This window comes from Chiloscyllium punctatum, chromosome 22 (genome assembly GCF_047496795.1).
Source record: "Chiloscyllium punctatum isolate Juve2018m chromosome 22, sChiPun1.3, whole genome shotgun sequence".
Taxonomy (NCBI): domain Eukaryota; kingdom Metazoa; phylum Chordata; class Chondrichthyes; order Orectolobiformes; family Hemiscylliidae; genus Chiloscyllium; species Chiloscyllium punctatum.
Window position 1 is genome coordinate 14,344,218 of NC_092760.1, and position 12,759 is coordinate 14,356,976.

The 12,759-nt window shown below is 41.1% G+C and overlaps 1 protein-coding gene across 1 annotated transcript in view; it reads left to right on the forward strand.

Moving 5' to 3' along the window:
- LOC140493419 (inactive serine protease PAMR1-like) overlaps positions 1-12,759 on the forward strand; it is a 154,980-nt gene that overhangs the window by 102,933 nt on the left and 39,288 nt on the right. Inside the window, exon 10 of the mRNA XM_072591842.1 lies at positions 4,112-4,318. Within this exon, the coding sequence (XP_072447943.1) occupies positions 4,112-4,318 (207 nt within the window). The remainder of the gene's footprint in view (positions 1-4,111; positions 4,319-12,759) is intronic.

Here is a 12,759-nt window from a genome sequence, read left to right on the forward strand (position 1 = left end):
AAGGGTCCCCAACATCTGAGGGCAATGACCACCCACAACCTCATGAACAGAAACTGGCATCAGGTACATACCAGCCTCTCCATATCCACAAGGCACATCTCCAGTGGGTTTAGAGTACAGTCGAGCACATTCCTGCACTCTGGAGTGTGCTTACACCTTTCATTGTTTACTCCCCTTATGCTCACTCACTTTGGACCTAATTGAATATTTGGAGAATCTCTTCTTTGCTTTTCCTGGCATTGTTTTGATTTGTCCCCTCAGCCAGAGCTTAAAAGCTCAGTTTTTCTCTGTCTGACCTTACCTTCTAGCACAGCCACAAAGCCAAGCAGTTTGTCATGATTGCCAGCAGTGATTAGTTAAGAGGATGGACATATTGCTCTGTGACACCATGCTACACTAATGTCACACATACATCATACGCAAGCAATGTACGCTGACTGTACTTCAACCAAATGGCCATGTCCCAAAATCTCAGGGGAGTAGTTCTCAATCAGGCCAAGAGAATCAACCTTCAGTCAAGAAGTGCTAACACAGTACATCAAGGACATCATCCAATGTCAGGACTTGGATGCAGTCAGTTGGCCACTTGAAGTGGTTAAGATCAGGGAGATTAATACCTCTACAGTCTAGGAAGCGAGTCATGGTCAAACGTGCAGGTATACTGCAACCAATCAAGGGAATAACACAAAGTCAATAGATGAGCTACACACAAATCAGTCAGGAGCCTGGTCACCAATCAGTCAGGGCTATCCATCCAAGTTGGTTGGGAGGTGGATCATTGTCAGTCTTCAGGGTCAGCTGTATCAAATTAAGAGGAGTTGATAGCTGTTAATCTAGCCACCCAGTTAATGTTCTGGAAGCCCAGGTTCAAATCCTGTCATGACAGGTCACAGAATTTGAATTCAATAAATATCTGGAATTAAGAGTTTAATGACAACCATGAATCCATTGTCAATTGTTGGAAGAACAAATCTGGTTCACTAATGTCCTTTAGGGAAGGAAACTTGCCTGGTCTGGCATACATGTGACCTCTAAGCCTACAGCGATGTGGTTAATTCTTAACTGCCTCCTGGCCAATTAGGGATGGGCAATAAATGCTGACCTAGCAGCGATACCCACATCCTGTGAATGAATTTTTTAAAAGTCAAGAGCCAAGAAATATTGTGCGATAGGGAGGTTAGGATTTTTGAATTAGAGTTAACAAGCTGGAATGCAGAGGGAACAATAATCATGCAGGGGAGGAATTCAACATGTAATTGGGTAGAGTGAGATGAAAGAAAAGACATACTAATGTGCAAAAAATAAGACAGAACTTAAATGGGAATGATACAAAGAAAAGCAAAGAGTGATAAAACACAGTAAGAAACTGAAGTATGAAAATATCAAAACCAATTTTTACAATAGAAAAAGAATTGGTCAGTAATGATATGAGCCCTTTGAAAGTTATCATGGTGATTGTTGTCAATGAAAATAAGATGGGAGTCCTTTTGAATGACAGCTATTTTGAACATAAACACTTTGTACTTGCTAAATGGGGGGAAAAAAAGAGAAATTATGAAGATCCAAAAAAAAGGGGGGATCCAGGTGGATATATTGAGGACTAAATATCAGTAGACTGAATCTTCATCAATACAGAGCATGAAATGGCTACGACCAGAGTAGAATATTGTGAGTAGACCTAAGAGGCCTATTTTGGCATTGCAGGATGTACAGCATAGATTTGAGAGGGTGATACTTTATAAAGTGAGAATACGCAAACTAGGGTCATAGTCCTCGGAATTTTAAAGGTTACAGGGTTATATTGATCTTTTAAAATGTTGAAACATTATGATTGCATGGTCTTGCTAATAGATTGAATAGACAGAGAGAAGCTGTTTTCATTAATTGAGAAGAGCTGGCAATAGTCATAGTCTGAAGTTAGAACAGACCCACCAGGAGTGAAATTGGAAAACATTTGTAACTCAAAGGCTGGTTGCAATTTGGTTCTCTTCTACAAACGGCAATTGAGGCTAGATTAACTTTAGTAATAGTAAACTTTAAATATAAAATTGATAGTTTTTTTTTAAATAAAGGTATTTAGAAATAAGAGACAAAGATGGATATATGGAGTTAAATCATTTCAACCATTGAATAGGATTACGAACTCAAGGAACAAAATGGCATAGTCCTATTCCTGTAGTCATATGGTCTTCAGTTGAGGTTCCAAAACAGATCCCTGTGGGAAAACACAAGTCATATCCTGTGATTCAGTTAGCTCCTTATGATCCATATTCTCTGATTTGAATTGATTTCTTATTATTGTCATATGTATCGAGATACAGTGAAAAGTATTGTTTTGTGTGCTAACCAGGCAAATCATACCTTATGTAAGTACATCAGGTTAAGAGACAGAATGCAGAATATAGTGTTACAACTACACAGAAGGTGCAGAGAAAAATTCAACTGAAAAATCTGTTTATAAGTCTGTTAACAATGTGGAAGAACTGCTCTTAAATTTGTTGGTATGTGTTTTCAAACTTGTGTCTCTTCTGCCTGATGAAAGAGAGTGTAACCTGGTTGGGAGGGGTCTTTGATTATGTTGGTTACTTTCCCAAGTCAGCAGGAAGTATAGATGGAATCAATGATAGGCAGGCTGGTTTTTGTGATGGATTGGGCTATGTTTGCAACTGTCTGTAAATTATTCCGGTGTTGGGAAGAACAGTTGCCACATCAAGCTGTGGTGTATCTGGATAGGATGCTTTCTATGGTGCATCTATAAAAATTGGTAAGAGTCATTATGGATATGCTGAATTTCCTTAGCCTTCTGAGGAGGAAGAGGCATCGGTGTGCTTTCTTGACTGCCGAGTCAAAATGAGTGGACTAGAATAAATTGTTGGTGATATTTATTCCAAGGAACCTTGACCACCTCCATTGATACAGACAAGGGTGTGTCCTCCATTCTGCTTCCTGAAGTCAATGACCTTCATTTTGGTGACATTGGGGGAGAGATTGTTGTCTTTACCCTATGCCACTAAGCTCTCTATCTCTTTCCTGTACTCTGTCTTGTCATTTCTTTGAGATCCGACTCACAACTGTCATCAGCAAATTATAAGTGGAGTTAGAGAAGAATTTGGCCACACATTCGTGAGTGTGTAAGGAGTAGAGTAAGGAGCTGAAAGATATCCCTGTCAGGGCACCCGTGTTGAGGATTTTTGTGGAGGAGGTGCTGTCACCCATCTTTACTGATTGTGATCTGTTGGTCAGGAAGTTGAGGATCCAGTTGCAGAAGGGGGAGTAGAGTCCTAGGTCTCTGACTTTGGAGATGAGTTTTATTAGAATTATGCTGTTGAATGAGGAGCTAAAGTGAATGAATAGGAGTCTGACAAGGGTGTCTTGTGCCACTCACCTAAATTCTTAAACCGGTAAATAATTTGTACTCAATTTCATGAGTTTCAACTTTAGATAGTCTTCTCTTGAGAGAATATTATCAAATTACTTAAACATCACATGAAGATGACATCTGGACAATACTGCAGCCTGAAACTGGGAAAGTAGACTCTGCTTTCCCTTTAATAGAAAACTCTGCGAAAATTGACATCAATTAATGGCTAATTTTGAATTGCTAATTCAAAAAGCAGTAATATACCATTTGAAGGTTCATGTGACACAGTGGTCGTGTCACTCCTGTAGGTTTAAATCCCACCTGCCCTGGAGGTGAGTAATAACATGTCTGAACGATTGATTTCTTTTTTTATGTACTGCTGGAGAAAATAAATTTTGCAACATAATTGGCCCAATGTTTTCCCACCTGTGGTAAAGGTAAGGATGATCTCATGATATGTGGTGCTGGGATACACTTCAAAAATTACACTTGTGATCTGAATGCATTAGACAAACATTGCTTGATAGTTTAATTGATTACAATATGCATTCTGCATTAATAAATACATGCTTTGATCAGGTATGCCAGAAAAGACTTCTGAATGGCTAAATTTTCATAGATTTCTGATTGAAACATTTCAGCATTTATCAGTTTAAAAATGTAAGATATTTACACTGAAATGTTTAAGGAAAGAACACATTTAACTGTGTGGCTTCTATATAAAAGGAATGTTTCAATCTTGTTTTCCAGTGAATATCAACTGTACTGTCCCTGGTGCACCGCTAAAAGGTCAACAAAGAATTGTTCTGGGAAGTGGGGAGATACACCAGGGTTATGCAACTGTGGGCACAACCATGCAGTTCACCTGCAGTTATTCATTTGTCTTGAGTGGGAATGCACAGAGAACATGTCAACAGGATGGAACATGGACAGAGAAGCAACCCACCTGTGTAAAAGGTAATGCAATGAAGCCTTTCTTATATGCCATGTAGCTGGTGTAATATCACCTGTTGCAGGACCCAGTCCAGGAGTTACAGGGAAAGGTAATATGAGGGCTCAAATGTTATAAGATAAAAAGGTAAATTAGGAAGTTTGGAGAAAAAGCGAAAAGTGAAAAGAATAATTTCAAATAGGTTGTGGTGCAAGTTGCTAGGAGCAACCTTTGAACCTAAAGGTACAAACCTATTTGGTAAGCCACTAGTTGGAGTAAAATTCACAAAGCTCATTCCAGAATCCCACAATAGTGTTGATGGGCAGATGGCTATAGTCCTAGGGAAATAGACCCTTTATTCCAAATCACATCAGTTTCTGCTGAGATCGTCACGAGAGATCATCCAAAGTTTTACCCCAAAGCAAGAAAGTATGTGGAAAAGAGCAAGTATGAAAATAGATATGCAATTACTTGGAAGGTGATAGACTGGTTTCTTGTCACTATTCTTCTGAATGTGGACAGCGCAAAGTTTGTGAGCTGCATGTAATTGCAGTTGTAGACTATTATTAACCATCTCTACTAGGAATCAGATACTACTTTAGTTTCGGTAACTCAGAATGAAACAAGTTGTGTTTGGAGATTTTACATAATAGTAGTACAGGTGACTAAAATCAACTTTAGTATTTTTTAAAAACCCTGTAATCATCAACATCAAACACTCCAGGGTCAGTATAGCATACTCAAACACATGGTAAAGCTCTTCTACAGTGCTCCATGGGGAATTGTGGTGGGACAGTTTCACAAAATGCAGGCAATTATTCATGGTGGGTGGTGGCAGGTTAATCAAGTAACACTGTCAATGTCCTTGGACAATTCACCGGAATAGCACTCAACTTCAAGATTCACTGAGCAGCCATTCACACTTGCTTGTTTGGAAAGATTGCCAGACTTGGTACGGTACTTAACACCAGTCCTCTGCTCAGCATCAGTTAGATGGGTAGTAGAGATATGTGGTCAAACAGTGTGGTGCTGGAAAAGCACAGCCGGTCAGGCAGCATCTGAGGAGCAGAAGAGTTGACATTTCGAACATAAGCTCTTCATCAGGAAGAGCATATACTTGAAACATCGACTCTTCTGCTCCTTGGATGCTGCCTGACCAGCTGTGCTTTTCCTGCACCACACGTTTTAAACTCTGATCTCCAGCATCTGCAGTCCTCACTTTCTCCTAGTAGAGAAATGTCTGGACATCAACAAGTGACGTGAAAAATCATTCACATGAGTGTTTCAAAGTATAGAATAAAGGTTCCTCTGCCCCACTTTGTAACGCAAACCCAGTTTAGAATAGTAGATGTTCAATGCAGAGTAAAGCTCTTCTATGCTTTCCTATTAATGAACTCCAGACAGACAGAGCAGAAATTAGATTAAGTAATTTTCTCATGCTATTTTACGTTGTTCACTTCATTATGTATGCATCACACCTTGTTGGCACTATGCTCCTGTTATTGTAAACTCACCAGCTGTAGAAGTACTCACCACAGCAGGCACCTTCTGGATTTCCGATGTCATATTTAAAGTCCAGCTGTCAAATGTTGCCAACCAGTAATTGCCTTCACAGTAGATGTAGTGAGTAGCAAATGAAAAGCAAAAGCTTCTGGACGCATATAGATGGCATAAGTGACATTGCATTACAAATACAAGCTCACATTTGTAAATGTATTGCTATTTTACATAATCACCTATCAAACCAACAGTCATTGTAACTGCAGCTACAAGGTTCAACCAACACCTGCTGCCAATCTTTAACAACATCCTTAGAACCCTTTCTAAGAGAATGCTACTCTTTCTTAATACCCAGACGAGAATCACATCTCAATGTTCAATCTGGGATTGTCAAATGCCGGAAAGCCTTTAAATGGTTGAAAACATTTTATTGAATGTTAGGAAAAGAAAGAAAAATCGAACAAAAAACTTCATTTCCTTCATGGGGACGAACACCGAACAAGAACAAATTTACAATCAATGAATAATCATTACACTTAGCTCACATCCACTAGAATGGAGTATCAACTAAGTCCTGCCTGATTAGTTGCAGCCGAGGTTTCCCACGATCATGGTGAAGGTGTTGTTCCTCTTGTTCAATGTCCTCATCTTCCTGCTTTGAAAACTGCAAATCTGGGGCAATGTTCAATGTATCCTCTCTAATCCTGCTGCAGTTACGGAGAGTGCAGCATGCAAGGATTATGTGGCACATTTGGAATGGTCTGTACTGCAAAGGCCCTCCTGACCAATCCACATATTGAAACCTTATCTTCAAAAGGCCTGTTGTCAGCTCCACCATGACTCTATTGGAAGAATGGGCAGCATTACATCTATGCTGGGCCTGAGTCAGACGCGTGTATGAAGGTGTTTTCAGTCATGGTTGCAGAGGGTATCCCTTGTCTCCCTGTAACCATTCTTACAAGGCACGCGACCTCTGAAACAAAGCAAGAACATGAGAGTTCAAAGACATGGACATCATGACAGCTTGCAGTTCATGCTGGAAGATGCAGATCTCTAGGATATGGTGCCAGTGATGACAAATGACTTGCACATTGATAGAATGGAACCCTTTTCTGTTGATGAAGTCTGCTGTGTTATGTATGGCCCTCTCAACATGATGTGCATACAGTGCCCTGTATCTAGTGGAAGCCAGCTATGGTGGATTGCAGTCCTGACCTCATCATGGAGAAATGTAACGACGTGGTGTAATTACCCACAAATTGCATCAATAGCAGCCTTGGTAGGTTTGTGGGTTGAAAATGAAGAGATTCCATACAAGTCCCTAGTGGATCCTCAGAAGAAGCTACTTGTATAATAACTTAGTGCAGCTGTCTCCTTGATGGCGAGTCAGAGAGGATGGCCACCCATGTTGTCACGTCACAAATCCCATTCGAGCAGACTGCACAGTTCTGTAGTGAAGCTCTAGGACATCTGCAGTCTGTGTCTCACACTTTTGGAGGAAATGGTATCAAGGAAGAAAACCCTGAACCGCCCTTACCACCTCAGCATCCTGATGGGACCTTCAGTTGTGATGACTTCAGGTGGAGTGAGTATGGCAGGTCCTGGGCTTGCTGCTGCCACCACGGCTTCTCAATTTCTCGGTACCTTTATAGCACCACAGCTACAGTGACAATGACCCCTGCTGGGCTGGATCCATTGATCATAGTTCCAATAAATTTGAATAGGAAATATAAGAACCAGAACAGGATCTTAGATATCATTCACATCACTCACAACTAACATCTTTGCATAGTCTTCCATCCAGTAGGACATAATGGATCCCAATAAGGAGGGCCATGGAATGCCTCGACATAGACTTTTAGCAAAGAGGACCTTATTCTGTTGTTTGCAACTCAATTCATTCTGCACAAAATACAGTAGCAGATAGTAAATGTGGTAGGATGAGTGATGCCTTGTTTCCATCCATGAGAAAGGTCGCATTGCATATAAGAGCATGTTGACAGATAAGTAAAGTTAAAGAGGAAATCACCTCCGTGCTGTTGTGAAACCTATGATATCTTAGATTGTCTTTGTAAACTGTGGTCTGCCGGTGACACTTATTTAAGGTCTCCTGTGCTAACTACTAATCAAATGGTCAAGATTGCTTATGACCCAAATTTATATCCCATATAGTTATTCATTGCATGTGTTTCACATATAGGGTAATGTATTTACAGATGTCTTCAACTGTACTATTTAAGAGCCTTATAAATGAAAGGCCTCACATCGCTCACAAAAGCCCATGCAGTCAAACAGAAAGGAAAACTCTTGCTCCATACACTCTGCTCACAGCTATTTCCATTGAACACGTGCTATTCAAATAGGGATGGAAGGCAAGAGAGGTCATACTCGGCACAGTGAGTCAGCAGCTCAGCCTGGTAACCAAGGGGCCGTAAACCTTCTTGTTCCTTTCTTCCCTGCACTTCCTGTCAACTCCAACTTCCACACTATCGCACCCAATGCTTTCATTTATGTCTTCATCTCCTAACATTGTCCCATGAGCCTGCATTCCTGTTGAAGTTGTGACCATCGATGACCCACTTTCTATAGGTCCTCCAATGCACTATCATCTACCTCCATCTGAAAGTTGAGTTGCCTCCCTTCAAAGTTATTGTCCCCTTTTCTTCCCAGCATGATGGATGGCATGGTAGATCAGTGGTTAGCTCTGTTGCCTTACAGTACCAATGTCCCAGGTTCAATTCCAACCTCAGGTGAATGTCTGTGTGGAGTTTGCACATTCTCTCTGTGTCTGTGGAGGTTTCCTCTGGTGCTCCATTTTCCTCCCACAGTCAAAGATGTGCAGGTTAGATGAATTGGCCAAACTAAATTACCCGTAGATAATTTAGGTGCATTCGTCAGAGTAAATATAGGGTGGGGAATGGGTCTGGGTGTGTTACTCTTCAGAGGTTTGGTGTGGATTTGTTGGGCTGAAGAGCCTGTTTCCACACTGTAGGGATTCTATGATACCTCTGGACCCAAAAATTGACTTCTCTATCACAGCAGTGGCCCCTGATACTCTCCTTGAATTTCAGTGAGCAGAGCATGGCTCACCACGCTGACTGTTGTGGAAGGGCAGCCCTGACTGATGAGCAGTTGGACCCCCTGATTGGTTTCTGTGCAGCACATGATTTACTACAGGACTTGCAGGACTGACTGCAGCCCATGCTCTGCCTGAGCGGCCGACTGACTGTCCATGCCTCTGGATTGAGGTCAGATGCTGCTAGTGACTGACAAGATTCCCCTCGACTTGACCAAGGAATTTGAGACATGGCCCTTTACTTAAAGGGCATGCTTTGTGTTTGCTACATAAGCTGCTGACGTAGGATGTGCTATAAACGTTATGTCCAACACCTTGACTGATAACTGCTGATAGCCATGACAGGCTTTCTGGTTTGTATCTTTACTAAATAGCATGGCGACACAGAGGCACTGTGAGCCATTAAGTTCTCAATGAGGCAGACAATTGCAAAAAAGGCAGGATGGTAATGCTGTGAGCATCCACGTTGATACTTGTGAGTGAATTCTAAGAAAACAAGCAAAGAACCCTGGGATGCATCCTGCACTAATTTATGAGATGGGACACATTCTCTTCACACAAAGTGACGCAAAATGTCAGTGAGCTTCAAAATGCAGCATTGAAGAGGAGATCTGTAGCCTGCTATTCGAAATTCAAAGGAGTGAGGGACGAGCTGGAGCAGTGAGGTACCACTCTGACCTTCATATCAAGTATTTCTGCCATCTAGTTTCTCTCCAGCAAGCTGCATATCAATAAGGCAATATAATGAGATGCAAATGCATGCAAATAGGCTTTATTACTGTATGCAATAATAAGCTTCACATTTTGCTGTTCAAGCCTTGGGTGTAAAATTGGACCTTCTTTTCCACATTAAGAATCTCAATTTTCCAATCTTGCCATATTTTTCCACCCAAATTGCCATTTGCCCACATTCAGCTGGAAATACCTAGCCCAAGTAAAGTTTCCTCTAAACTAATGGCATTAAATACTTCCAGAATACAGAACAAGGGTTAAGGTGAGTCTTCAATGTCCGAGACCAAGACTGACTTGATAGCACCATTACTGCTGGAGATAACTTGAGTGTTAGCATATTTGATAACTGTACTGATGGTGGTGAGAGAAGCAATGCAAATGAAAAATCCACATGACAGCATCCTTCCCAGTCAACCTGCACCTTTTTATGGCAATAGTAATAGGGGTGACCACTGCAGTTCTCAGGAGAACTGTCATCATGCTACCATCACGCTAAATAGGTTAGATTCAGGACAGATGTCGCAGCTCAAAACATGAGACAATGTGGCATCAGTAGCAGCCTATAATCTGTAACACCTACCATCTGTAATTGAATGGTTCCTTACTTGACCATTACTGTCAAACCTGGCAGTCCATCTTGTTTCAGTTATGGTTCAACGGGAGCATATTAAAACAATTGCTGTCACTAGAAAATAGTACAAGGAAACATAATGTGACTAAAAGATGACAAGTAATGATCTACAGTTAGGGTCTTAAATTAAGTGACAGCAGAGCTGGTGGATGCATCTTTTGTAATATTCCAATATTCTTTAGATTTTGGAAAGGCCTCAGTGATTGGAAAACAACAAGATTGTATTCAAGAAAGGAGGGAAGCAGAAACCAAGAAAATATGGCCAATTGATCCAACATCTGTCCATGGGGAATTGATAGAATTCATTACTAAGGAAGTAGTAGGAGGACATTGAGAAAATCAGAATGCAATTGAGCATAGTCATCATGGTTTTAGGAAAAGGAAGTCATGTTTGACAAGTTAATCAGAGTTCTTTGAATTTGTAATCAACAGGATTGATAAAGGGAAGTCAGTAGACACAGTGTATTTAGACTTCCAAAAGGCATTCAATTAAGGTGTTAAATCAAAGTTCAGAGCTCATGGTGTTGAGGATTTTTAAACATTTATTCATGAAATGTAGATTTTGCTGGATGGGCCAGCATGTTTGCCTATTCCTAAATAAATCTTTGAAAAGGTGGTGGTGAATTGCTTTCTTGAACCATAGTAGTTCATTTGGAGCACATAGACCACAATGCCGTTAGGCAGGGAGTTCCAGGCATTTGCCTTTAAAAAGGGCTCTGTTTTCAGACTCGGAAGGTTGGTAGTTCTTCAGCTTAAGAACTGTTGAGTTTGGTTCTGTTTTTTATGCTATATGGTCTCTAATATCTCTCTACACTGGAGGATGTTTTACCTTTCTCAAAGTCCTTCACTGGGAACATTGTTCATGCTAAGTCAACCTTTTCTGTATAACCCTTCATCTCCTGAATTTCATTTTCAGTGATATTCTTTCTTCAGTATCAGGTAATTGCCCTGTAACAGCATCTGTGGAACCTGTAATTCATGAATTCCCTTCACAGAAGATGGATGCTCTTTTTAATAATGAATTTTCTTTTTCCCAGTATCCTGGTATTCTGAGGCAGGCAATGTCTTCTTGACAATATCTTGTATTTCAATAGCAGGTAGTTTCTTCTTGACTGTATTGCACATTTGTGAATTTAGTCATCTTACATCAATGTTGGCACATATGGAATCATCTGCAGTCCATCTTCAGTCTCTATAAGCAAATCCTTACTCTCAGAGTGCTTATATATCTATGTTGAAGTACATAAACTCATCACTTCCACTTGTAAAATGGATTGAATGGTTTAGGCTTCAGTGGTTATCTCAGTGAAGAAACACAACATAATCACATCCTTTAGTCATGCTGCTTGAGGGTTGTCACTGACTTAGGTCTATCACAATTCTGCTGCTGTTGATAGTCAACAGTGCCTTGTGGATACTCAGTTTTGATTTGCTGAATCTGTTTGAATTCTGTCACAATTAGCATAATGCATTTATTACGGGCGGCACGGTGGCACAGTGGTTAGCACTGCTGCCTCACAGCGCCAGAGACCCGGGTTCAATTCCCGCCTCAGGTGACTGACTGTGTGGAGTTTGCACGTTCTCCCCGTGTCTGCGTGGGTTTCCTCCGGGTGCTCCGGTTTCCTCCCACACTCCAAAGATGTGCAGGTCAGGTGAATTGGCCATGGTAAATTGCCCGTAGTGTTACGTAAGAGGTAGATGTAGGGGTATGGGTGGGTTACGCTTCGGTGGGGCGGTGTGGACTTGTTGGGCCGAAGGGCCTGTTTCCACACTGTAAGTAATCTAATCTAATCTAAAATTTCCCCACGACACGGTGGAGGATATCTTCATTTAACAAAGAGACTTTGTTTCCACTATGACTGTGTATGTTACTGTCATGGGCAGATGCATCTGCAGATAGGTGAGGGGGAGTTCAAATAACGTTTTCGATCTTGTTGACTCCCTCAACACTGGCTCCAAATCCAGTCGAGAAGCGACAGCCTTCTTGGACTCAGCCAACTCGGTCACAGTGGGAAGGACATACTTAGAGATGGGAATGGTGGCATCAGGGACATTGACTGTAAGATATGACTGTGTGAGTAGAATGTTATCAGGCTGTTGCTTGACTAGTTTTTGAGACAGCTTTTCCAATTTTGGCACTAGCCCCAGGTATTAGTAAGGAAAATTATTCAGGGTCAACAGAAGTGAGTTCGCTTTATTGTTTTGTGCGGAGGTCAATGCCAGATGGTCTCCCGTTTCATTCATTTTAGAGGGCAGTTACAAGTCAACCAAATTGCAGTGGTTCTGGAGTCACATGTGAGATAGGTGAGGATAGCAGTTTTGCTTTATTATTGAACCAGTTGGGTCTTTCCTGACAATAGTTTCACAGTCATCATTAAGTTTTTTATTCGAGACTTTGTATTGAATTCAAATACCATCATCTGCTATGAACAAGAACAATACAGCCCTTCAAGCCTGAGCTGCCACATTTTGCCCTTCCATACTAAAACTGTCTTCACTTATCGGATCTGTATCACTGAATTCCCTTC